This window comes from Lissotriton helveticus, chromosome 7, assembly GCF_964261635.1.
Source record: "Lissotriton helveticus chromosome 7, aLisHel1.1, whole genome shotgun sequence".
Taxonomy (NCBI): Eukaryota; Metazoa; Chordata; class Amphibia; order Caudata; family Salamandridae; genus Lissotriton; species Lissotriton helveticus.
The window spans coordinates 1,353,679,437-1,353,706,006 of record NC_136068.1 but is presented as its reverse complement, the minus strand read 5'-3'; the positions used below and the strand labels follow the sequence as shown (position 1 = coordinate 1,353,706,006).

General features: G+C 50.4%; 1 protein-coding gene across 2 annotated transcripts in view; it reads right to left on the bottom strand.

Moving 5' to 3' along the window:
• Positions 1-26,570, bottom strand: part of NDEL1 (nudE neurodevelopment protein 1 like 1) — a 337,126-nt gene that overhangs the window by 200,322 nt on the left and 110,234 nt on the right. For both annotated transcript variants that reach the window (XM_078654658.1, XM_078654659.1), the window contains exon 5: positions 10,284-10,420. In XM_078654658.1, coding sequence (XP_078510784.1) covers positions 10,284-10,420 — 137 coding nt within the window. The remainder of the gene's footprint in view (positions 1-10,283; positions 10,421-26,570) is intronic.

The following is a 26,570-nucleotide window of genomic DNA, read 5'->3' as shown; positions in this document are numbered from 1 at the left end:
GGTGTTATACTGTGACTTATGAAGGATGAATCAACTTCTTGTGCCATTACAGAACAAAGAGACCTTCTCTCAGTCTTAAGCTCCTTCAATTTTCTGGTATGCTATCCATTAGTCTGACTCCCACAGTTTTCCTGGACATATCCAGCCAAACAATTCCACTTGACAGTGAGAATCTGGAATGCTGAAGATATACAGGATAGGGGATCTTTCAGTCATTGTACCCACAGTGTAAATAGCACTTCTAAAAAGTGAAAACATGCCCATAAGGAATGGACATAAAAGATAAAAACGATTTCCAGTGAAAAAATGCTGGAAAAGTGTGCTAGACAAAAGCAAAATACTACTATTTAGTGCGAATTTCCAGTCAAAAGGCAGAAAAGGGGCTGACGTAACGGCCAGTGCAGGCCACAATTGACTAGTGGTGCTACTATCTCTTCAAAGGGGCAAATTTTAGTTTCATGAAGCTGCAGCCAATCTAGCTCCAATTTCCTCATCCTGTCCTTTAAAAAAAAAGGACTTCATGAAAGTGGTTCTTAGCCACTTATACGGTTTTATAGAAATGCATTTTTTAATGCCGCATAAGGGTAGACCAATCAATATATATGACCAATAATTAACAGCCTAAGTGATTTTTAGGCTCACGTGACCCAAAATACATGTATTCTATGACATGCCCATAAACAGTTGAGCGACAACGCCAAGATATCTGTCACAAAAGGTGCTTCTACGAACTGGAGAGGCAATTATATTTTGGAGATGTTCAATTAAGGTAAAGTAAGACTAGAATGTTTCTTGAACAATTATATCAATCCTCAAATGAAAAAAATCACAAGCTTCTGAAGCAGCCTAAAATTAGCAGGATTGTGGTTTTTAACAATAGACTTCAATCAGAATCACATCTCAAATCCAAAGGGCACTATGTGTTGAAAGCAGTCATCTAAAGGAACCCAAGTCCTCAGCAAATGGGAGGAGAGAAGGCAAACTATGGACAAAACCAGCACACAAATCCTAAAGAACAAGTTACTTACCTTTGGTTACGCTTTTTCTGGTGGATACATTATATGCCTGTGGATTCCTCACCTTGTGAATATCCCCCTGCGTCAGCAACATTCGGAAATTCTTTGGTAGCTCTTCACGCCGACGAAGTCACAGAAGCACGGCATCGCTCGCGGCTCCACGGACGTCACGGACTCCATAATAGGACTCAGTCGGCGTGATGACATCATTTCCGCCCTTTTTTCCGTGCCTTCGAGGCACACGGACGGACCGACAACAGTAGATATATACACAGTGTACACAGAACAAAATCAAGGAAACACACACACAGTGTACAGACAATGCTGGAAAGCAATCATAATATACTAAAACATGGTCACTATTGCAGGTATACAAGGGTGGACAACGGGGAGGCGGGTGGGCATGTGAGGAATCCACAGGCAGATACTGTATCCACCAGAAATAGTGTTACCAAAGGTAAGTAACTTGTTCTTCTGATGGATACATCTGCCAGTGGATTCCTCACCTTGTGAATAGATTCCCACAGCAGTCCCCACTCCCGGAGAAGGGTGTCCACCCTTTTATACCAAGAAGCCCTGAAGGACGGAACGAGCAAAGTGTCGGTCCCTCTTCACATCTGCATCTAAACAATAATGCTTTGCGAAAGTGTGAAGGAAGGCCCAAGTTGCCGCCCTGCAAATGTCCTCAACAGGAACACCCCTAGACAAAGCAGATGTAGATGTCTTTGCCCTAGTAGAATGAGCTCTCAAACCTTCTGGAGGTTCCTTACCAGCCAGGGAGTAGCATATCTTGATACACAAGACACTCCATCTTGACAGCGTGCACTTGTGCACCGCTTTGCCTCTTCTGGCTCCAACAAAACCAACGAAGAGTTGGTCATCAATTCTGAACTCCCTGGTTCTGTCAAGGTAGAAGCTCACCGCCTTCTTAGGGTCCAGACGGTGAAGCCCTCCTCTTCCTTGGAAGGGTGAGGGGGAGGATAGAAGGTAGGGAGGGTAATGTTCAAGTTCAAGTTCATAAATTTATAAAGCGCGCTACTCACCCAGAGGGTCTCAAGGCGCTGGGGGGAGGGGTTTACTGTTTATCGAATAGCCATGTTTTCAGTTCTTTTCTGAAGGAGATGTGATTCTGGGTAAGGCGGAGGTGGGTGGGGAGTGAGTTCCAGGTCTTGGCAGCTAGGAATGAGAAGGATCTGCCACCCATGGTGGTTTTTCGGATGCGCGGGACTGCGGCAAGGGCTTGATTGGATGATCTTAGTTGGCGGGTGGGATTGTAGAAGGACAGTCGGGTGTTGAGGCATTCGGGTCCTAGCTTATGGAGGGCCTTGTGTGCGTGGGTAAGAAGGCGGAAGGTAATTATTTTGTTGACGGGAAGCCAGTGGAGGTTTTTTAAGTGACCGGTGATGTGCTCTCGGCGCGGGATGTCAAATATGAGTCTCGCTGATGCGTTTTGGATGCGCTGGAGCTTTTTCTGCAATTTTGTTGTAATTCCGGCGTAGAGTGTGTTGCCATAGTCCAGTCGACTCGTGACCAGTGCATGGGTGACAGTCTCTTGTTTCGAGGGGGATCCAGCGGAAGATCTTTTTGAGAATGCGGAGTACGTTGAAGCAGGAGGACGATACGGCGTTGACCTGTCTGGACATTGAGAGGGAGGAGTCTAGAATGAAGCCAAGGTTTCGTGCATGGTCTGTGGGTGTGGGCGCAGATCCCAAAGCGGAAGGCCACCAGGAGTCGTCCCAAGCTGAGGGAGAGGATCCTAGGATGAGCACCTCCGTTTTGTCAGAGTTGAGTTTTAAGTGGCTCTGTTTCATCCATTCGGCTACTTCTTTCATACCTACGTGAAGGTTGTTTTTGGCAGTGTTGGGGTCTTTGGTGAGGGAAAGGATTAGCTGGGTGTCGTGGGCGTAGGAGATGATGTTGAGATTGTGTTGACGTGCGATGGAGGCGAGGGGACTCATGTAGACGTTGAAGAGGGTGGGACTGAGTGAGGAGCCTTGAGGGACGCCGCAGATGACTTCGGTGGACTCTGAGTAGAAAGGGGGGAGTCGGACTCTCTGGGTTCTCCCGGTTAGGAACGAGATGATCCAGTCCAAGGCTTTTCTTTGTATGCCGATGTTTTTGAGGCGTTGTATGAGGGTGTTGTGACAGACCGTGTCGAAGGCGGCGGAGAGGTCGAGTAGAATGAGGGCCACTGTTTCACCGTTGTCCAGGAGTGCTCGATGTCGTCGGTCGCCGCTATGAGGGCGGTTTCGGTGCTGTGTTTGGCTCGGAAGCCGTTCTGTGAGGGATCCAGGGAGTTGTTGGATTCAAGGAAGGCTGCGAGTTGGCTATTGACGGCTTTCTCGATGACTTTGGCCGGGAAAGGGAGGAGGGAAATGGGACGGTAGTTTTTCAGTTCTGAGGGGTCTGCTGTTGGTTTTTTCAGAAGGGCGCTGAGTTCGGCGTGTTTCCATATTTCTGGAAAGGTTGCGGAGTTGAAGGAGCAGTTGATGACATCGCGGAGTTGGGGAGCGATGATGGAGTCAGCTTTGTTAAAGATGTAGTGGGGACAGGGGTCAGAAGGTGAGCCAGAGTGGATTGAGTTCATGAGGCGAATGGTATCTTCAGTGGTGATTGGGTTCCAGGAGTTGAGGTAGTTAGTTGGAGGGGTGGGATCTGAAGGGGGTGGGGTGAGTTGGTCACTGGGGGTATTCTTGAAGCTGTTGTGGATGTCGGTGATTTTGTTGTAGAAGAAGGAGGAAAGCGCATCGCAGAGGTCTTGGGAGTTAGTGATGTCGTTGGAAGCTGCGGGGGGGTTGGTGAATTCTTTGACGATATTGAAGAGTTCCTTGCTGTTATGAGAATTGTTGTCGAGACGGTCCTTTAATGCTGATTTCTTGGCGGATCGAATCAGTTGGTGGTGTTTGCGGGTTGCTGTCTTGAGGGAGGTCATGTTGTCTGAGGTTGGTTCTTTTCTCCAATTCTTCTCCAGGGTGCGGCATGTCTTCTTGGATTTTTTAAGGTCATCGTTGAACCAGGGAGCTTTTCTGCTGGATGATTTCGACTGGTGTTTTTTCAGGGGTGCTAGTTCGTCCGCACTGTGGGTAATCCAATGCCTGAGGTTGGTGGAAGCTAGGTTTGGGTCCGTTGCTAGGGTGGGAGTGTTTTGGCTGAGTGATGTGAGGAGTTGGTCGGTGGTGATTTTGTTCCATTTTCTTCGGGGAATGGGTTGTGGACGGTTGTGTGTCAGGGTTGTTTTGTAGCTGAAGTGAACACAGCTGTGATCCGTCCAGTGGAGAGCTGTAGTGTGATCGAAGGAGATGTGCTTGCTGGAGGTGAAGATAGGGTCGAGCGTGTGTCCGGCTATGTGAGTGGGGGTGTCAGCAAGTTGTTTGAGTCCGAGATTGGACAGGCTGTCCAGAAGGGTGGTGGTGTTGTTGTCGAGAATGTTGTCAAGGTGGTAGTTGAGGTCTCCTAGAAGAATGTAGTTCTCGGAGGCGAGGGCGTGCGGGCTGACGAAGTCAGTGATGTCGTCGCTAAATTGAGATCGGGTGCCTGGGGGTCTGTAAATGAGGGTTCCTCTAAGTGTGGTCCTGGGGTCGGTGTGGATCTGAAAGTGGAGGTGTTCGGCGGTTGCGAGATTGTCGTCAGAGCTGGATGTAATTTTGATGGTGTTTCTATGGACGATGGCGATGCCTCCTCCAGTTTGATCGGTGCGGTCTTTTCGAATGATCTTGTAAGTGTCCGGTATGGCTATGGCGATGTCGGGGGCAGAAGAAGCATTCATCCATGTTTCAGTAAGGAAGGCTATGTCAGGTGACGCAGTGTCGAGTAGAATGGACTGCCCCAGATGGAAGGGAGTTACCACCTTAGGCAGAAAAGCAGCCCTGGTCCTGAGTACCATTCTTTCAGCATGAATGGTCAAGAATGGGGGGCTTTGAACTTAAGGCGTGAAGCTCACTTACCCTCCTTGCCGAGGTAATAGCAATCAGAAAGACAGTTTTAAAAGATAAAAGCCTCAAGGGACACCTGTGCAAAGGCTCAAAAGGTGAACCCATTAGGAAAGCAAGCACAAGATTTAAGTCCCATTGAGGTACAATAAAAGGAGTAGGAGGAAATGTATTTGTAAGGCCCTTTAAAAATGGTAAAACAATAGGAGACTTAAATAATGACGGCTGATCCGGCAGACAAAGGAATCCCAACAAGGCCGAAAGATAACCTTTCACTGTGGCTACAGCAAAACCGTGCTGAGCCAAAGAGAGTGCAAACAGAATATCGGACAAACGAGCCTTCAAAGGGTCAATGGACTTCTCCCCACACCATGAGACAAACTTGGACCATCTATAAGAATAAATAGATTTGGTGGAATATCGCCTGGCTGATAAAATGACATCCACTACGTCATGTGGGAGAGAAAAAGAATTCAGGTTACCACGTTAAATCTCCAGGCATGAAGGTATAAGGTCTGGAGGTGGGGGTGTGGAACCTGCCCCTGCGACTGCGAGAGGAGGTCTGTCCTGAGAGGGAGAAGGAGCGGAGGGCACGAGGAGAGGTGGAGTAGATCTGTGTACCACACCCTTCTTGGCCAATCCGGGGCAATCAATATGACTTGGGCCCGGTCTTGGCGAATCTTCCTCAGAACCCGAGGAATCAAGGGTATGGGAGGAAACGCGTAAAGGAGTTGTGAGTCCCAACTCGACTGAAACGGGTCCCCCAAAGCTCCCTGCATCGGAAACTGGCGACTCCAGAACGACGGGCGGTGAGCATTCTCGCGAACCACCTCCAGATGAAGCCTCCAATCGTGGTCGGCTGAGAACTGCCAACTGAGACTGTCTGCACGCACGACAGAACTCCGTCCAGATGATTTGCCATTAGACAAATCTGGTTCAGGACCAGAGACGCAGTGCCTCTCTGAAAAGACAATGCGACCCCACTCCTCCCTGCTTGTTGACATACCACATCGCAGTCGTGTTGTCGGTTAGGACTTGAACTGACTGACAGCGAAGGGAAGGGAGGAAGGCCTGGAGCGCTAAACGTATTGCCCGCAACTCTAGAAGGTTGATGTGAAGCAACCTTTCCTCTGGAGACCAAAGGCCCTTGATCTCCAGATCCCCCAGTAGAGCACCCCACCCCAGGGTGGATGCATCCGCTATCACCGTGGCCACCAATGGAAGCAGATGAAAAGGCTTTCCTTGAGACAGATTATCTTCCACTCTCCATCAAGACAGATCCGCCACAGCTTCTCTGGAGATCCTGACTGACTCCCTGAGATCTCCGTTGTGTTGATACCACTGCCTGCGGAGGCACCACTGCAGTGCCCTCATGTGCCAGCATGCATGGTTGACCAACAGAATGCAGGAAGCCATCAGACCGAGCAGACTAAGGACCTTCAGGACTGGAACGACCACTCCATTGTAAAATAAAGGAATCATTTCCTGTATGTCGAGAATCCTTTGTAGAGGAGGGAATGCCCGACACAGTGGTATCCAGTACCGCACCTATGAACAGGTTGCGCTGAGAGGGCACCAGGTGAGATTTGGGTACATTTATCGAAAAGCCCAATCTGTACAACAACTGAGTTGTGACCTGCCAATGAAGGAGCACCTTCTCTGGCGACTCCACTTTGATCAGCCAGTCGTCTAGATAAGGGAACACTGGTATCCCTGATCTTCTGAGATCACCTTGGTGAAGACTCGAGGTGCAGTAGTAAGTCCAATCGGGAGGACCGCAAACTGATTGAGTTGCGACCCCACCGTGAAACGGAGATACTTCCTGTGCGCCTTCAGGATTGGGATATGAAAATACGCGTCCTGCAAGTCGATCGACATCATCCAGTCCTCTTGCTGCAACGCTTGAAGAACCTGCGCAAGGGTGAGCATCTTGAACTTCTCCTACTTCAGAAAGAGGTTCAAGATCCTGAGGTCCAGGATTGGACGAAGCCTGCCATCCTTCTTGGGTATCAGGAAATTACGGAAGTAGCATCCCTGACCCCTTTCCTGCTCCGGAACCACCTCTATTGCACCTTTTCTCAGTAATGTTAGAACTTGCTCCTGCAGAAGAAGTAGGTGGTCTTCCGTGCAAAATCCTTGACAAGGAGGGTAATTTGGGGGAAATTCACGAAAGGGAAGAGCATACCCATTCTCCACAAGATTGAGAACAAAAAAGGTCTGATGTGACCGATTCCCAATCCTGTAGAAAATGAGTAAGCCGACCCCACCACAGGACCAACAAGATCCGGAATGGCGGATCTAGGGCTGCTTTGCTGTGGTAGAAGGGGGGTAGGAGGAGGAAGAGGAGGCTCGACGACCTCTAGAGCATCCCCAGTTTCTACCCCTGTGCTGCTGCTGCGGTTGCTTGTAAGAGCGAAAGGAAGATCTTCAGATTCCTCTGAATCTCTTACTAGAAGATCCTCTGGACTTTAGACCTAAAGATCTAGCCGTCTCCTTACTGTCCTTGAACCTTTCCAAGGCAGCATCCGCCTTCTTTCCAAAACAGGCCCGAACCATCAAATGGAAGATCAATTAAAGTGGCCTGAACATCAGATGAAAATTCAGATGTCTTCAACCAAGCAGCCCTCCTGGTGGCAAAAGATGACCCCATGACTCTTGCCACAGAGTCAGCAGTATCCAACCAGCTCTGTATCACTTGGCGAGCAGCAGCTTGTGTATCTGCAAGAACCTCACTGAAGTTCTGCCTGTCCTCCTCAGGAATCTTTGGAACCAACTGCTTCGCAGAGTCCATTAGAGCGTGAATATAACGCCCTAAAAGGCATGTGGAGTTTGTTGATTTGAGGGCCATGCTAGCCGAAGAGAAAACCTTCTTCGCCGATTGGTCCAGTTTCTTAGACTCCTTGTCACCAGGCACCTGAAGAAAAGCACCTGTAGAGTCTTTGGAGCAGGCTGCCTGAACTACCAAGCTTTCCGGAGATGGATGCGAAGACAAAAAGTCTGGATCCCCAGGAGCAACTCTATACCTCCTTGCAACAGCCCTTGATACTGCAGGTGACGAAAAGGGCTTACGCCACACTTCTAGAACAGGCTCTGTAATTGCTTCATTAAAAGGTAGCATATGCTCCACCACTGAAGAGAGAGAATGGAGTACCTCCGTCAAAATATTAGATCTGAATCTGCCCACTGTGGAGTTTAAATCAAAGAGTTCAGCTGCCTTTCTGATGACCATATGGTATGGTGCTACATCCTTCGATGGGGCATCAGGAGCGGAGGAAAGCTCCCACAACCGACTCAGACGGAGCCGGCGTCGAGCTCGGAGCCGAAGGATTAGTCCGGAGCGTATGAGGTCGAGTCAAGACCGGAGCCGGTGAAGATGGAATCGGCGTCGATGACCTCGGCGCCGAGAGATGCCAAGACGGAGCGGGTGCCGGCATAAAAGGAATAAACGGCACCGGAGCATATGTCTGAGGGACGCCTAGATTAAAGGCCATCGGACCCATGGGACCAACTGGCACTCCAGAGGGGTACATGGCTCTTGAAAAGACCCCATACATCGCACTTAAATAATGCGTTGGGTCTTGACCTGGACCTGGAAATGTAGGGTACAAACCCACAGGCTGCTCCTGTCGAGGAACAGGGACGGAGTCAACCGGATCTTCGGGATGATGCACCGGAGTCACAGACCCTTCAGGCAATGGAGCCACTTCCTCCTCTTGTGGTGGAGAATGCATCGGCGTCGGGGAAGGATTCAATGCCGAAGTCGGAGACCGCTCCAGTGACTCCACAAGAGATGCCTCACCTTCCGGATTCGGTACAACAGGAGAAGGAGACACATAATCCCTCCGATGTCGACGACTTGGAGACTTTGACTTCTGATCCGACTCTCTCTCGGAATGGCACGGAGACCCGTGTTTCCTCTTCTTATGCTTCTTCTTTGATCGAGAAGCATGTCTCGAAGCCGACCTAGACCTCGAACGGGACCTCGATGGCCTCGAGCGGGACTTCAATGTCTTCCTATCTTGCTTGCCTTTCATCTTCGCTTCAAGAAGCTTCACCTCTCTTTCTCGCAGCGCCTTGGGGTTCATCTTCTTGCAACATGGACACCCCTGGACGTCATGGTCAGAAGACAGACACCATACACAGTACTCGTGCGGATCCGTAATGGACATCATCTTCCCGCACTCTCCACAGGGCTTCAACCCAGTTTTCTTCAAAGACATCTCGACAGGACTCAAGAAAACACTGGAAACAACCAACAGTAACAGAGTAACAAACGAGCTACTGAGGATCCTTAGAAAAAGCGTTAGCGTAGACGACGCAGAAAAAAGGGAAATGTCATCACGCCGACAGAGTCCTATTATGGAGTCAGTGACGTCAACGGAGCCGCGCACGATGCCGTGCTTCTGTGACGTCGTCCACGTCGGCGTGAAGAGCTACAAAAGAATTTCCGAATGTTGCTGACGCAGGGGGATATTCACAAGGTGAGGAATCCACTGGCAGATGTATCCATCAGAATAGCTTGTTTGTGTCAGTAAAGTTCATCTATAATTTAAATACAGCCAAAACATTACAATTTCCTGCTTATGGTCCAGACTTTTGGCTCTTCTTTCAGACTCAAAACAAATATGAAATGCTACCTTCTGCGGTGCTGCTATTACAGCAGACAACCCTTTGTGTGAATTAGTGTGCATCTAGAGAATGGCAAATATATGGTCATCACAAAATAGGACGATCCCACAAACCATAAGATTTAAATCACCAAAATAGTCTGAGATAGGGAATGCTCTCAGGTGAATGCAGATTAAATCTATTTTGAGGGGCATATATTGAGATCGTTACATATAACAAAATAAAACGTTGGTTTATCCTATTCGGAACCTCTACAGTAGCTCAACTTTGATTCCAGAAGAACCCTCTTGTGGAAAGAACTCCTTTGGGGACAAATATTTAAGACAAGGAATTAGGTTCCTACTTTCCAAAAAAGCAATGTCAAAATTCAGTTCTGAAATAGGCATCATTTATTGTAATGTTTAATATTATTGTAAATATACACAATGTGATGGTATCAACACACTACTTTCCTAAAACTGGTGCCACATGGACAAGCTTAAACCAAAATGCACTTTATTTGGACTGGTGGACATAATTATCTATGGGACTTATATGAGCCATAACATCTATGAACCGCAGGACCCTCAAATTACAAACCACAAGTTTGGAAATCTACTAAAACTGTTGCTCGGATCTGAAATTTATCTACCTAAGGGGTTTGCTTATCAAGAAAATATATGACTGGAAATCATGGATGGTGAAAAGGTGATTCACTATTCAGTCTTACCTCTTGCTTCATCTTTCAATCTTTGCACAGAAACCAGCAGCGACTCCTTTTCATCTAGTTCACTTTCCAAGAAAGCATTTCTTTCAATGGCCTGATTCAGCCTTTGTTCAAAGTCCTCCAATGATACAATTGTTGCCCTGGAAACAAACCACAAAATAAAGCATTTCAAACATGGAGACAACACACTCTGCAGACTTTTAAAAGGACCAACAGAATTAACTACTAAACATTTTCAGCAGTAGAAGTACGAGTTACTTACCTTCAGTAACGATGTATCTGGTAGAGACTATTCTAGCCGCAGATTCCTTAACGTAGAATTATCCCCAGGCATAAGACTGGATCCGGAAAATTTTCTTTGCCACAGCAACTCTGCGCGCCATGGGGCGGTACCACGTGACTCCGCCCGGACGTCGTCCGCAGGCATGACGTCAGCAAGGTCACATAAGCCCCACCCCGGCGCGCCAACGTCAGTTTTCTTCGGAGAACTTTTCCGCACCACAACGCGGAGCCATCACAAACAAAAATTGTGAGAATATGGGAACAGTGTGCAAAAAAAATCAGATAATCAGAAAGGGAAGAAACGAATGGGGAGGAATAGCACCATCCGGGAGAGTGCCAGGCACTGTGGCACCGAAAGTCATAAAAAGGAAGAGCAGAGCACAGCTTCTGCAAAGCAATCCTGCAAGGAAATACAACATTCTCCCCGGGGGCAGAAAAGCATGGGAAAAACGTCACAGCAGACGAAAGGGGCCTAGAAACCCAGTCTATAAACAGTGAGGGACAACAAGGCCAGAACAGAAGAGTAACGACAATTCACCCCCAAGACAACACCCGCAAGGTGAGGTGCATTCCCTGTAAAGATCTATGGGTCGAGGCACAGCCAAGAGACCCCATCTCAGAGGATAGCAGAGGAGTCAGAAATGTCAACCAATGAAAAAGGGAGAAGAGCATGAGTAGGCCCCACACTGGAAGACCAGGGACGCAGAAGTACCCATGAACCTACCAACCAATCACCAGAAGGAAAGGAAGGAGTGGAACAAACAGAACGAGCATCCCACTAGGGAGGAAGCGAAAGAGGGCACTCGTAGAACGGGGAGGAAGGGCAGGTCGTGAAGGAATCTGCGGCTAGAATGGTCTCTACCAGATACATTGTTACCGAAGGTAAGTAACTCGTACATCGGATAGAGACTACTAGCCGCGGATTCCTTAACGTAGAATAGATCCCATAGCCATACTCATAAGGGAGGAGGACCTGCGAGAGAGCCTCCCAGTAGGAAGAATACACAGGGCCCGAAGCAGGGGATGTGTAATGGGGACAAGAAGGGTGGCCCAACCCCCACCAAGCAGAAGGAAGCAAAGACGAGGCAAAGGGAGGCTAGGATACCCCAAGCTCAATCCAAGTACCAGGGACATCCGTTAGAAAGACCCGGAGGGACAGACAACAGCAAAGGAGTACCGAGGAAGAAAAAAATCACCCCAAAATCCAAGGAGAAGAGGTAGAAATGGAGGCAAAACCCTCCACAGGAGAACACACACAGTGAAGGGGGCAGCTGAACCGGCCGCAGCCTCGAGTCAGCGGACAAGGCTGGAACGGCTCCACAGCCAAGAAGGCAGGCGTGAGAAGAAAGACGTAGTCTCGCAAGGCTTCAGCAGAACAAGAGGCAGGAGCACAAGGGCACACGCCAGAGTCCCCAGCTTTGGACCAGAAAGAGCAGGCGTGCGCAGCCAGCAGCTGACAAGTACCATGAAACCGAGTGCCCAGACCAAACCGAGAGCAAGACGAAGGCAAGGGAAATCCAGAACAAACCCTAAAGGGAGACCGTTCCAGACGTAAACCGACCCACGAAAAGAAGTGGGACCAGCCAGAAGAGAAGAGGACAAATACGTAGGACGGACTAAAGCAGTCGACCAGAACACAGGAAAAACCAGGAAATCTTATCCCCCCAACAGGCAGAGGACCAGGTCGAAACGGCGGACAAAAAAAGGGCGGAAGCCCCATGCGAGGCAAGGGATCCGCGGACGTCTCAGGAGGTGGAGGAGGGGCCAAGGAAGTCTGCAGAGCCGCAGCGTAGGCTTTCATTTGGGCCCTAGTCGCTCCGACACCAGGAAACGGTGTGTAGGGTGGTGAGAGGCGAGGGCGCACGTCCGGAGGGGAACCCACGCCCTCCGCCGACGAGGACAGGGCCTCGGAGACAAGCTGCAGGACCTACCAGTCGGCGAGTGAAGCCCTTAGAGCCGTGGCAAAGGGCGTTGTCGCAGTCGGCATCAGCGGCTCCTGGCTTCCGAGGTAGGGGGACGGACGCTGGGACGACACTGACCTGAACAAGCGGGCTGACAGCAATTTCACGCGGCGCTACCGCCTTGACTTCAGTTTGAGGTGCTGACAGGCGTTGCAGTCCGTCGAGTCATGGTGCTCGCCCAACCACCGCATACAAATCAGGTGAGGGTCCGTCGTCGACATCTGACTTGCACAAGAGTTACACGTCTTGAAGCCCGAAGGCATTCGCACACTGTTCCTCAAAGCAAAGCGTGAAAAAGAACACCTGAAAACAGGCCAGGACACGATCCGGATCCGCGTTGCACGCGGAAAAGAGAAAAACTGGCGTCGGCGCGCCGGGGTGGGGCTTATGTGACCTTGCTGACGCCATGCTTGCGGACGACGTCAGGGCGGAGTCACGTGGTACCGACCCCCGGCAAGCAGACATGTTGTGGCAAAGAAAATTTCCCGGATCCAGTTTTACGCCTGGGGATAATTCTACGTTAAGGAATCTGCAGCTAGTAGTCTCTATCAGATATAAAATGCACAGCACTTGGCTTTAGAAAGCATTAAGCAATGCAAAACAAGATAATCTAACAGCAAAAAAGCTGTTTCACCCCTTTTAAACTGAAATTATATTACTCGGTCAGGCCCAACTTCTTTGGTCACCGGAATGGTGGCCATCAGAACTGGGTCTGGCCCTGGTTCCAAAATTACAGGTAAAAAACCTGGGAGTCCGTTTGGACCATTCCCTTCTATGTCAGAACCAACCTCAGCCATTATTGGATCTTGCTTCCATATGCTTCGGTTGCTGAGAAGAGTGTTTCCTTTACTACCTCAAGGTCATCAGCTGTCTGGATTATGGCAACTCACTCATGGCCTCCATGAATAAGAAGATGTTCTCTAACCTTAAAGAAGTTCAGAACATCGCCGCATGTCTTGTTTACAACCTCCCCACTGGCATGGCAACTGCCCCTTTTCTTCAGTCCCTACACTGGCTACTAGTGAGAAACAGAATGTTTTTAAAGATCTGCTGTTTAACCCACAACGCCCTTCATGGACAAGGGCCCACATATTTAGCCTCCAAAATGTTGCCTTACTCCCCTCCCAGACTTTTAAGATCTCATGACAAGGCCTGGCTTAAAGTCCCTAGGTCCAGAAAGGCTAGGTCAGGCTGCAGATTGTTCTCCTTCCTTGCCCTCATCTTTGGAATAAACTACCACTACATCTACGCACCTGTGAAAACCACTCACATTTCAGAATTTGGCATGACACAAGTTCAAGCGATTTCCTAAATCGTCACCAAAAAGCAACAAAATCCATCCACTGGAACGGGTACGAATTTCCGCTCAAAAACACGCCCCCCGCAAACATCAAAAACGGCCATAAATCGGCCAATTCTCGACCAACAAACGCCAAAATCCCTCAAAACCTGGCCATCACCAGTATGCACGAAACTAAACCGACCCCTGAACCCTAGACACCTGGGAGCCCTACTTACTTGTCCCAGAGCCCTTAAAAACACCAAAAAACGCAAAAAAACACACCCAAAACGCCCTCACAACCCTAAAAAACGGCCTAACTCACAAAACAGAACCCTCATCCCTAAACCCTAGCACAGAACCCTAATCCGGAGCCCTGAACCCTAACCCGGAGCCCTAAACCCTAAAACGGAGCCTTAAAGACCGTCCCGGAGCCCTTAACCCAAAACCGGAGCCCTGAATCCTAATGCTGACCCCTAAATGCGGTTTTACCCCCAAGCCCGTCGTCTTGACCCCCTCACTAAGATACCACTTTGGGGGTGATTCGAGCACATAATAATTTAAAATTACATATAGGAACCCAGATCCTTTTGAATTTCACAAATATGCACAAAAGATAACCATATAAGTTGTTAATTTTAGAAGCAAGTTTAACAAACAAAAAAAATCTACTGAATTCTTCAGCCAAAAAATTACAGATAATAGACCTATTTAAATACTAGAATTATCAATCCCGGCCCAAAAGACCTGGGTAATTTGACAATTATTTGTATATCCCGATAAAAAACTTTACGTAAATTAAATGGAATTATACTTTGAATCTCTTCACAAACTTGAGACCCAAACAATGAAGATTCAATAAATGGTAGCTCTAGCAGTACAAGTTACTTACCTTCGGTAACGCATTATCTGGTAGAGACTATCTAGCTGCATATTCCTTACCATTGACCTTCCCAGGGGTCAGGCTGTATCCAGAAACTTTTGTTGAGCAATCCCCCTGCGCACAACGTCAGGTGGCACCATTCGGCTCCGTGTGACTTCGTCTGCGTTTTTCACGTCAGTTATGATGTTGTGGTGCCTATATAGGTGCCACACAGGTGTGCGGACGTCAGTACTTTTCTGTTTTTCCACGCCAGAAGTGCAGAGCCATGAAGTAAGTGACGTAGTTGTGTGCAAAACTAGGGCCCTGAAAATGGGGTGTAACAGACAAGTTACTTACCTTCGGTAACAATATATCTGTAAGAAACAGTAGTTAGTGTTAGATTCCTTACCTTAGAATATCCCCAGGCGTCAGACTGGATCCGGAAAGATTTGCGTAGCAGTACCCGTGCGCATCGGTAGGCATCGTCTGTGACTCTGCGTCAGTCGTCGTGATCACCGGGATGACGTCGGAGTACTTTGACGCCGCACTCGCGCGCTGACGTCAGTTCTTGTACATAGCTTTCCGCGCCAGGAACGCAGAGCCATGCCAGAGACCGACACTGGTGCCATAAAACTAGGGCCCTGAAAGGGATGTCCTTAACCCTAGATATCGGTTCGCAGAACGGGGAGGATGGGTGGGGCAGTAAAGAATCTAACACTAACTACTGTTTCTTACAGATATATCGTTACCGAAGGTAAGTAACTTGTGCATCTGAAAGAAACAGTTTAGTGTGAGATTCCTTACCTTAGAATAGATACCCCAGCAATACCAACCCCGGTGGTGGGTCTGCGAACCAAGATCACACCAGAAAGTCCTGGAGAACGGAACGGCCGAAAAAGCCATCTCTCCGGACTTGGCTGTCCAGGCAATAGTGTTTAGCAAACGTGTGCAGCGAGGCCCACGTAGCTGCCCAACAGATGTCCTGCTAGTAGACCCCCTGACCCAGGGCATTAGTAACCGCCATGGCCCGAGTGGAATGGGCGTGCAGCCCAACAGGAGGCTCTTTTTTTGCCAATGAATAACAGACTTTGATGCACAACACGACTCACCGAGAGATGGTCCGTTTGTGCACCGCCGGCCCCTTCTTAGCGCCCACGTAACCAACAAAGAGCTGGTCATCCACCCGGAACTGGCGTGTGCGGTCTAGAAGGAGAGCGCACGTTTTGGGTCCAGACGGTGGAGCCTCTCTTCCTCCTTGGAAGGATGCGGAGACGGAAAGAAGGTGGGCAAGGTGATGGACTGCCCGATGTGAAAGGCCGTGACCACCTTGGGCAGGAAAGAAAGGCGAGTTCTCAAGACAACTTTGTCCGGATGGACAGAGAGGAAAGGAGGCTTAGAAGATAGAGCCTGGAGCTCACTCACTCTCCTGGCAGAGGTGATGGCAACCAGAAATCCAGTCTTAAGAGTCAGAAGACGAAGAGGGCAATTGTGACGTGTCTCAAAAGGAGCATACATCAAATAGGTCAGAACAAGGTTCAAGTCCCACTGAGGCATCACGAAAGGAACAGGAGGAAACATGTGCGTGATGCCTTTAAGAAATCTATTTACAACCGGGGACTTGAAAAGAGAAGGCTGATCAGGAAGCCTTAAGAAGGTGGAAATTGCAGAGAGGTAGCCCTTGACAGTGCCCAGAGCAGAGCCCTGCTGGGCCAGAGAAAGAATAAAGAGGAGAACCTCTGAAAGGGGGGCAGAGAGAGCTGTGCACCATGCCACAAATTTGTTCCACCTGCAGGCGTATACCGATTTTGAGGAGGGACGCTTGGCTGTCAGAATCGCATCACAGACTTCAGGAGGCAAGTCAAATGGCCTCAACTGTCGCCGCTCAATCTCCAAGCATGGAGGTGGAGACTGGACAGGTTCGGGTGGAGGACCATCCCCTGCTGCACAGATGAGCTGCGACCACCGCCATCGCTTTTGTGAACACCCATGGGGCGCAGGTAAGGCCGAAGGGGAGCACGGTAAACAAAGTTCTTGTGGCCTACCGTGAACCGCAGGTAACGCCGATGGCCTGGCAGGACGGGGATGTGGAAATACACGTCCTGCAAGTCCAACGCTACCATCGGTCCAGGGCAGCTAGGACCTGAGCCAAAGTCAGTATCTTGAACTACTCCTTCCGGAGGAAGCCGTTGACGCTCCTTAGGTCCAAGATAGGGGTAGGCCTCCTTTGCCCTTCTTGGGCACGAGAAAGTAGTGGGAATAGCAACCACGTCCTATTTCTGGCACAGGCATGAGCTCGACTGCCCCCTTGGCCAAGAGGGCCGTAACTTCCTCCTGCAGAAGTCGCAAGTGATCCCCCGACATGCGGTGGTATTGCGGTGGCATGGCTGGAGGGGTCGCCTCGAAGGGGAGGGAGTAGCCCCTTCAGAGGATTTGCAGCACCCACCTTTCCGATGTGATGGAGCACCAGTGGAGGAGGTGATGGCGAACCCTGCCCCCCACTGGCGTCGAATGTGCCTGAAAACTCGGACTAGGAGGATTTTGAGGCAGATGCTGCGGGGCAGGTGTGGACTGACCTTGCCGGTGTCCCCCGGCACCGCCACGGCGGTTACCACGTCCGCGACGAGGTTGGTTCTGTGGCCTGTGGCTAGCTGGACGTGTGGGGGCGCACCTTCCTTGGCCTCGAAAGGAGCGAAAGGCGGAAGTTTGCTGGCGTTGGCTGAGGCCCAAGGACTTGGCCATAGCCCTGGAGTCCTTGAAACGCTCCAGCGCACAGTCCGCCTTGTCGCCAAAGAGGCGACGGCCATCAACGGGCATGTCCATAAGGGAGGCTTGGACATCCCCCTAAAAGTTGGCGGACCTGAGCAAGGCGTGGCGGCGAACCGCCACCGTCGTCGCAATAGCCCTACCCAGCGAGTTCATGGTATCAAGTCCACACCGTATTGAATAGCGCGCTGCATCCCGTCCCTCTGCTAGGGTTTGGGTAAGCTTTGCCTGGACCTCCACCGGGCATAGCAGCAGCACTTTCGCAATCGTATCCCACAGAGAGTGGGTGTAACGGCCCAAAAGGCAGGCGGTGTTGACAGACCGCAGCCCCAAACTCAGTGAGGAGAACAGTTTCTTCCCAAACTGATCATACCTTTTGGATTCCTGATCTGGAGGAGCTGTCGGGAATGCGGTCTGGGAGGTAGAGGCCTGGATCACCAGGCTCTCAGGGGTGGGGTGAACAGACAGGAAACTGGGGTCGCCCGGGGCCGGGCGGTGGCATCGGGCCACATTCCGATCTACGGGAAGGCCCGTAGAGGGCTTGGACCAGGTGCCCACCAGATCAGTGAGGGCTTCGTTAAACGGCAGGAGAGGCTCCGAGGAGCTTGCCTGCGGTTTGAGCACCTCAGTGAGGGGGTTAGTCCTCACGGCCGCGACCGGGAGCTCAAGAGCCAAGGCCTTGGCTGCCCTAGTCAACACCACTCTGTAAGCAGCCCCCTCTTCTGTAGCCACGGTAGGAGGGGAGACAAATCCAGTGTCGGGCGAAGTGTCCAGACCACTGGGCTCCCCCAGCTAGTCTGCCCAGTCCTGGCTCAACTGGCACTGTAGTGCCAGAGGGTCCTCAGACCCCTCCCAGTCCCCCTAGTCATCCATCTTCTGATAGTCAGGAATAAATGATGGAGCCGGGTCGTCTGTGAACCGCTCACCGATCGGCGTCGAAGACGGCGCCGGTCCAACGCCGGATCTGGACCTGGGGCGTCGTTGTCCGGGGACTGTGTCGGGGGCGACACCCATTGGTGACGGCGCCAGCTGAGGGGTCGTAAGGTCGACCGGCGACGTCACGGATCCAGGCCTGGATCCTGAGGAGCCCTGCGGCATCGGGACCGGAGTCGTCGACGGTGCCGGGGCCGTAGCACCAGACGGCGCCGGAGCCGCCGGCCCGCTTGGGCTCTCAGACGGACCCGAAGGCGCCTCAGCGGGTTCAGACAGAGGGAGGCGCGACCTCATGGCCATGAGGAATGCACTAATCTCCTCTGGTGTCGTGTGCAGCCCAGGGACCGGTGGGTATGGAGCTGGACGCGGCGCCGTGAGGAGCGAGCGTCGGGGGGGGGGGGCGGTCCGGGAAGGACCGGAACAGCAATGTCGCTTCTTCGACTTCTTGTGCCTCGACTTACTTGAGGACTTACAGCTCGACAAGTGGTGGTGACTGTGGCTCCGCGACCGGTCCCTCGAACGCCTCCTGGACAGGGACCGACTGCCGGAGCTCGAGACCCTTACGGGACCGCGCCTAGCCTTCAAGGTCAAGGCCCGGCAGTCGGGGCACGACTTGCCATCGTAGTCGGCCCCAGGACAGTAAAGGCACCGATAGTGGGGGTCGGTCACCGACATCAAGCGGTGACAATCGTCGCAGGGTTTGAACCCGGGCATCCCTACCGGCACCGCGAGTCGAGGAATCGAAAAGGATCCAAAAGAGATCAAAAAGTTTGTAAAAAATGGACTAGGAGTACTGCTCTTCCTGGATATGCGCTTGCTGGCGCGGATAAAAGAACTTACGTCAGCGCGCGAGGGCGGCGTCTAAGTACTCCGTCGACGTCATCCCGGCGATCACAACGCTGACGACTGACGCAGAGCCGCAGACGACGCCTACCGACGCGCAGGGGTACTGCTACGCAAAACTTTCCAGATCCAGTCTGACGCCTGGGGATATTCTAAGATAAGGAATCTCACACTAACCTGTTTCTTTCAGATCCTAGCCCTATAACATTAGTCCGCTAAGCGAGGAGGCATGGGTGGGGCTGTAAAGAATCTGCAGCTAGATAGAGTCTCTACCAGATAATATATTATCGAAGGTAAGTAACTTGTTCATCCGATAGAGACTTCTAGCTACAGATTCCTTACCTTTGAATCAGATACACAAGCCATACCATCCTGGTGGTGGGTTGCGGACTCATATCCTAAACTAAGAAGTCTTGCAGGACTGAACGGCCAAAATGTCTGTCCCTGTGCACTTGCCCATCAAGGCCGTAATGTTTTGCGAACATGTGTAAAGATGCCCACGTCGCTGCCTGACAGTTGTCTTGGACTGGGACACCCCGAGCCAAGGATGTAGTCACAGCCTTCCCCCTGGTGGAATGAGCTCTTAATCCTTCAGGGGGCTGCTTCTGTGCCAAGGCATAACAGATCTTGATGCAGAGAACAACCCAGCGAGAGGTGGTACTCTACTGCACCGCCCTTCTTTGCTCCCATGTACCCCACAAAGTTTGTAAAAGACAACGCTCTTTTTGGGTCCAGTCGGTGTAGAATCCCCTCTTCCTTAGAGGGATGTGGGGGAGCAAAGAAGGTGGGCAAAGTGATGGACAGATCCAGATGGAATGGGGGTCACAGCCTTTGGCAAAAAGGATACCCTGGTGCAAAGCACCACCTTGTCCGGGACGGATATAAGATAAGGAGACGAACAAGATAACGCCTGCAACTCACTCACCCTCTGGGCTGATGTAATCACCACTAAGAAGGCTGTTTTGATGGTCAACAGCCTCGGGGGGGAGAAAAGATGTTGGGGGAAGTCACATCGATCACGGGAAAGCAAAGGTGCTCACTGGCTGATGTGCTCTGAAACACGCTATCTGGAGGGTGTACCCTAAAATGCCCCTGGCATTCGGGGACACACGGTTCTTCATCCTGGGACACACTTCCCTTTCGGGCCAGTCCTGTTTACACCTTTGCCTCCCAGAGACTGTACAAGGTTGGTTAGGATAAATATGTTAAGACTTTTGTTCGGGGGATCACGTGCTCAATGTGACTTCCCCCAACATCTTTTCTAACACATGCGATGGACAACATCTGAGATTTTCAGCACATTCCCTCTCTTCGGTTTAAACATCAGGCATTATGTTTACGCATGAAACACTCCACACCTCTGGGTTAACTACATTACAACAGGGCTCCACAAGATGGGGGGGGTCTACACCCGCTTCCAAGGGGCCCATAGTATCTCTACCTCCACCCACACAGTGCGATGTTTCCCATATCTTCTGTGACAATGCCTGGGATATCGCCCGTAGCCCCCATAACAGATTTAGATCTCTCCCAGCACTCAGTAATCATGGGTGCATACTGGCTAACAACTTAAGTCTGTTCAGATCTTCTTTCTGTTACTGGATATTTGTTCTGGTACTTGCTAGTAGGCAGTATTATCATGTTTATGCCCCCACCTCCACTCATTAGGTTGAATGTGCGTGTGTACCTAGGGCCATGCGCCAGGGACAGATGATGTAGGATAACTGACATTTGCAAGTGAGTGTTACACACTAAGTAACTGCTCGACTACGCACTTATTCTGCTGTATGGCATTTGCGGTACTCACTTAAAGTGCATTGATTTGTCTCTCTAGATATGTGAGAATGTGGTTTAAACATGCTGTACCTCACTTTCTAACGGCGCGGTATGTTGTTTTTATATCACCAAAGGTACAGCGGTGAATCTGCTGAACAGCCGGACCACTGGTTTTGTATTCCATTGCGCCACCTTTGCTACAGCACTTTTATTTCATTTGCTTTTGTTCTCTTACAACTTGCAGTAGCTATTACAAAGGAGATCCTGAAGAAGGCCACAACACTTTTATAGGTCAAAATGGCTGAAACATGTTGATCACTTTTCAGTGTAGCAGTCTCTAACTACGGCAGCCACACCACTCAATTTTTGCTTTTAATCCTGGCACCAGTAAGCATCAATAAACTACGGTAGGCTTACCTTGTAGCTAGTTTTTAATCACTCACAAGGTTTAGTCAGCACTGCACTACCTCACTCACCCATTTGCTCACATTGGGTCTTAGCAATACCCCTTGTCCTCATTAAAACATACCCGAGCTCCTCCCTCACAACTAGGTTTGTGACGCGAGGAGGTATCCCTATGATGAAGCATTACTCCTCTGGTGTGTGAGGGAAACCGTCCTTAAAAAGGGATCCTTCCCCTTTACAGCACTGTTTTTTATTTTCTTTCATTCGGACAACCGGTAGTCAATCTGTCGGACCTGAGGGCTATCTGTGTTACTTCTTGTCTAGATTGGGGAGAGTGCCCTCGCTCGTCCAGAAAATCTCCTCTAGCCCCCCTTTGTGTACTGTACCTTTTCTATAGCTCCCATGGCCAAGAGAGCTATAACTTCCTCCTGGTGCAACTTTAAATGAACCTCCATCAGCTGTTCCTGATTTGGTAGAATAAGAGGAGGAAAAGAAAAAAAAAGGTAGGGAATAGCCCTCCTGGACTATCTGCAAGACCCACTTGTCCAATTTTATGGCTCTCCAGTGGAGGAGATGATGATTAATTCCCCCACCAACTGTAGTAGTGTGGTCCTGCAGACTCAGCCTAGGATTACTTGGAGGCTAAGGTTGCTGGGGGCAGTGTGGTCGACGACTTCTGGCCTCCATTCAGAGATCAGAACGCACGGCTTGGGCAGTCTGTGCGGGACGGTGGCTGGGATATGGCTGACGCGGCTGGAAACCCTTTCCATTGCCACTAAAGGGGCAAAAGGAAGACTGGCCATGGGGTGTGGAAGAGAGGCCCAACGATCTGGCCGAAGCTCGATTGTCCTTGAACCGGAGCAGGGCTGAGACTCGTATTCAGAAAAATGCTTAAGACCTACCATTTGTAAGAGTGCAGTTTCTTTTGGCCCAGGCGGCATCAATCAGAGACATGCCTTAATGGAAGCATCACTGCCGATGCACACCTGGACGGGGCCCAGCACTCTAGCCCTCTCATCTACCGCAGGCTAGTCTCATCTCCCTCTGAACTCATTGCACTCAGGAACCCCTCAGGGCTTTGTAGCATGCGTCAGTCGGCCCCAGAGGAGCCTATGTTCAGTTGCAGAACTTGTAGATACAGGGCCAGCCCACCAAGGTCTAACAGGAGGTCACCGTCCCAAACCGCTACTATTTTGCAGACCTCTTTTCAGCTAACTAAATTCAAGCTCTTCAGTATTAACTGTTCCTCTTTGGTTAGACACCATGGCGACATCTTTGATTTCATTAAAAATAACACACCAGATGCGCTGTTTCTCACAGATAATTGGCAGGACTAGTCATTGGTTGCACAACCCGCTTTAGCACTCTCTCTTGGGCCTAAAGAATTTCAACAGAACTAGTGTTAGAGGAGGCCACATTGCCGTGATTTAAAAAGACACATATTTGTAGTCTGCAAAGTACTAATACAGATTGTGAAAGTGCTCTTTTCAAATGATCTTTTCCCCAAAAGAACAAGTTACTTACCTTCGGTAACGCTTTTTCTGGTAGATACAGTATCTGCCTGTGGATTCCTCACCTTGTGAATATCCCCCTTGCGTCAGCAACGTTCGGAAAATTCTTTGTAGCACGCCGGCGTGGACGACGTCATAGGAGCACGGCGCGCGACTCCGTATGACGTCACAGACTCCTTATTAGACCCACGTCAGCGTGTTGACATCAGTTCCGCCCTTTTTTCCGTGCCCTCGAGGCACCCGGACGGACCAACGAATAAATATACATAAATACAGTGGTCCGTCATATACATATATATAGTGTACACAGTACAATTCAAAACTGCACACAAAGTGCGTAGCAAAGGTATCAAAAACCAGAATATAAATACATAAACCCAGGTATAGCAGAGCGGACAACGGGGAGGCGGGTGGGTCAGTGAGGAATCCACAGGCAGATACTGTATCTACCAGAAAAAGCGTTACCGAAGGAAAGTAACTTGTTCTTCTGATAGATACATCTGCCTTGTGGATTCCTCACCTTGTGAATAGAGTCCCACAGCAGTCCACACTCCCGGAGGAGGGTGTCCACTCTGCTATAGCAGGAAATCTTGGAGGACAGAGCGCGCGAAGTGGCCGTCCCTCCTCACCTCGGTATCCAAGCAGTAGTGCTTGACGAAAGTGTGGAGGGAGGCCCAAGTCGCGGCTCTGCAAATGTCCTCAACAGGAACACCTCTAGACAAAGCGGATGTTGCAGACTTTGCTCTAGTTGAATGTGCTCTAATACCCTCAGGAGGGTCCTTACCGGCCAGAGAGTAGCAAATCTTGATGCACAGGATCATCCATCTGGAAAGTGTGCGCTTGTGCATCGCTCTGCCCTTTTTGCAGCCAGCAAAACCCACGAAGAGCTGATCATCAACACGATAGTCTCTAGTCCTATTGAGATAGAAACTGACTGCTCTCTTTGGGTCCAAGCGATGAAGTCTCTCTTCCTCCTTGGAAGGGTGAGGGGGAGGATAAAAGGTAGGGAGGGTAATGGATTGTCCTAGATGGAAGGGAGTTACCACCTTAGGAAGAAAAGCAGCCTGGCGAATCTTCCTCAGAACCCGAGGAATCAAGGGTATGGGAGGAAACGCGTAAAGGAGATGATTTGCCCAACTCAACTGAAACGCGTCCCCCAAGGCTCCTTGCATCGGATACTGGAGACTGCAGAATGACGGGCAATGAGCATTCTCGCGAGTGGCGAACAGGTCCCCCGAGGAGTCCCCCACATCTGAAAGATGTCGTGAACAACCTCCGGATGGAGCCTCCACTCGTGATCGGCAGAGAACTGCCGACTGAGAATGTCTGCACGAACGTTCAGAATTCCGGCCAGATGATTTGCCATCAGACAAATCTGAAGGTCCTGAACCCAGGACCAGAGACGCAGAGCCTCTCTGCAGAGACACTGCGACCCCACTCCTCCCTGTTTGTTGATATACCACATCGCAGTCGTGTTGTCCGACAGGACTTGAACCGACTGACCGCGAAGGGAAGGGAGGAAGGCCTTGAGCGCCAGACATATCGCCCGCAACTCTAGAAGGTTGATATGAAGCAACCTTTCCTCTGGAGACCAAAGACCTTTGATCTCCAGATCCCCCAGATGAGCACCCCACCCGAGAGTGGATGCATCCGTTATCACTGTGGCAACAGATGGAGGTAGCTGGAAAGGCTTTCCTTGAGACAGATTGCCTTCCACGCTCCACCATGACAGATCCGCTGCAGTTTCCCTGGAGATCCTCACGGACTCCCTGAGATCTCCGTTGTGCTGAAACCACTGCCTGCGGAGGCACCACTGGAGTGCCCTCATGTGCCAGCGTGCATGGTTGACCAACAGAATGCAAGAAGCCATCAGACCGAGCAGACTAAGGACCTTCAGGACTGGAACAACCGCTCCATTGTAGAATAAAGGAATAATTTCCTGTATATCGCGAATCCTTTGAGGAGGAGGAAATGCACGACATACAGAAGTGTCCAGTACCGCACCTATGAACAGGTTGCGCTGGGAGGGCACCAGGTGAGACTTGGGTACATTTATCGAAAAACCCAACCTGTGCAACAACTGAGTTGTCTCTTGCAGATGATGGTGCACCTTCTCTGGCGACTCTGCTTTGATCAGCCAGTCGTCCAGATAGGGGAACACAGGAACCCCCGACCTTCTGAGATGCGCAGCCACCACTGCCATCACCTTGGTGAAAACTCTAGGCGCAGTAGTAAGCCCAAACGTAAGGACCGCAAACTGGTAGTGCTGCGATCCCACCGTAAAACGGAGATACTTTCTGTGCGACTTCAGAATGGGGATGTGAAAATATGCATCCTGCAAGTCGATCGACACCATCCAGTCTTTTTCCATCGGCGCCTGAAGAACCTGTGCAAGTGTGAGCATTTTGAACTTCTCCTGCTTGAGGTCCAGGATTAGACGTAACCTGCCATCTTTCTTGGGAATCAGAAAATACCGGGAGTAGCACCCCTGACCCCTTTCCTGCTCTGGAACCACCTCTATCGCACCTTTTCGGAACAGTGCCAGGACTTCTTCCTGCAGGAGAAGCAGGTGGTCCTCCGAACAATAATCTTGGCAAGGAGGGTAATTGGGAGGGAACTCCTGAAAACGAAGTGCATACCCATTTTCTACGAGATTGAGAACCCCAAGATCTGATGTAACTGATTCCCAATCCCGTAGAAAATGAGTAAGCCGACCCCTACCGGACCCGCATGATCCGGAATGGCGGATCTAGGGCTGCTTTGCTGCTGCGGGTGGGGGTTGATTGTTAGAGGAGGAAGCAGAGGAGGAGGAGGAGGCTTGGCGTCCACGAGCACGACCCCTTTGTTTACCTCTGTATGATCTATACAAAGGGTTCTGCTGCTGCTGCTGGCCTTGCTAACAGGAACGAAAAGTGGATCTACCAAATCCCCTACACTTCCTAGTGGCAGAACCTCTAGCCTGCAGGCCCAAAGATCTTGCCGTTGCCCAGCTATCTTTGAACCTCTCCAAGGCTACATCCACTTTTTCCCCCAAAGAGGCCTGTCCCGTCAAATGGCAAGTTCATTAAAGTAGATTGTACATCTGCTGAAAATTCAGAAGATTTCAGCCATGCGGCCCTTCTCGTGGCAACAGTAGAGCCCATTATCCTGGCCACAGAGTCCGCCGTGTCCATGCCACTCTGAATTACTAAGCGGGCTGCAGCTTGAGTATTAGAGACTACCTCATTGAAGTTCTTTCTATCTTCCTCTGGAAGCTTAGTTGACAACTGTTTCACAGAGTCCATCAATGCATGAACATATCTCCCAAGCAGGCAAGTAGCATTGGTAGATTTTAGAGCCAGGCTACCCGAGGAGAAAATCTTTTTTGCAGACTGGTCCAATTTTTTAGTCTTTATCTGCTGGCACCTGAGGAAAAGAACCTGCAGACCTGTTGGAACAAGCAGCCTGCACAACCAGACTTTCCGGAGAAGGATGTGAAGAGAGAAACTCAGGGACACCAGGTGCCACCCTATAACGTCTTGCCACCGACCTGGAAACCGCAGGAGCAGTCAAAGGTCTCTTCCAGACCTCCATTATTGGCTCAGTCAAAGCCTCAGTGAATGGGAGTGTAGGCTCTATTACAGAAGAAGGCGAATGCAAAACCTCTGTGAGGATGTTAGGCTTGTACTCAAAAGT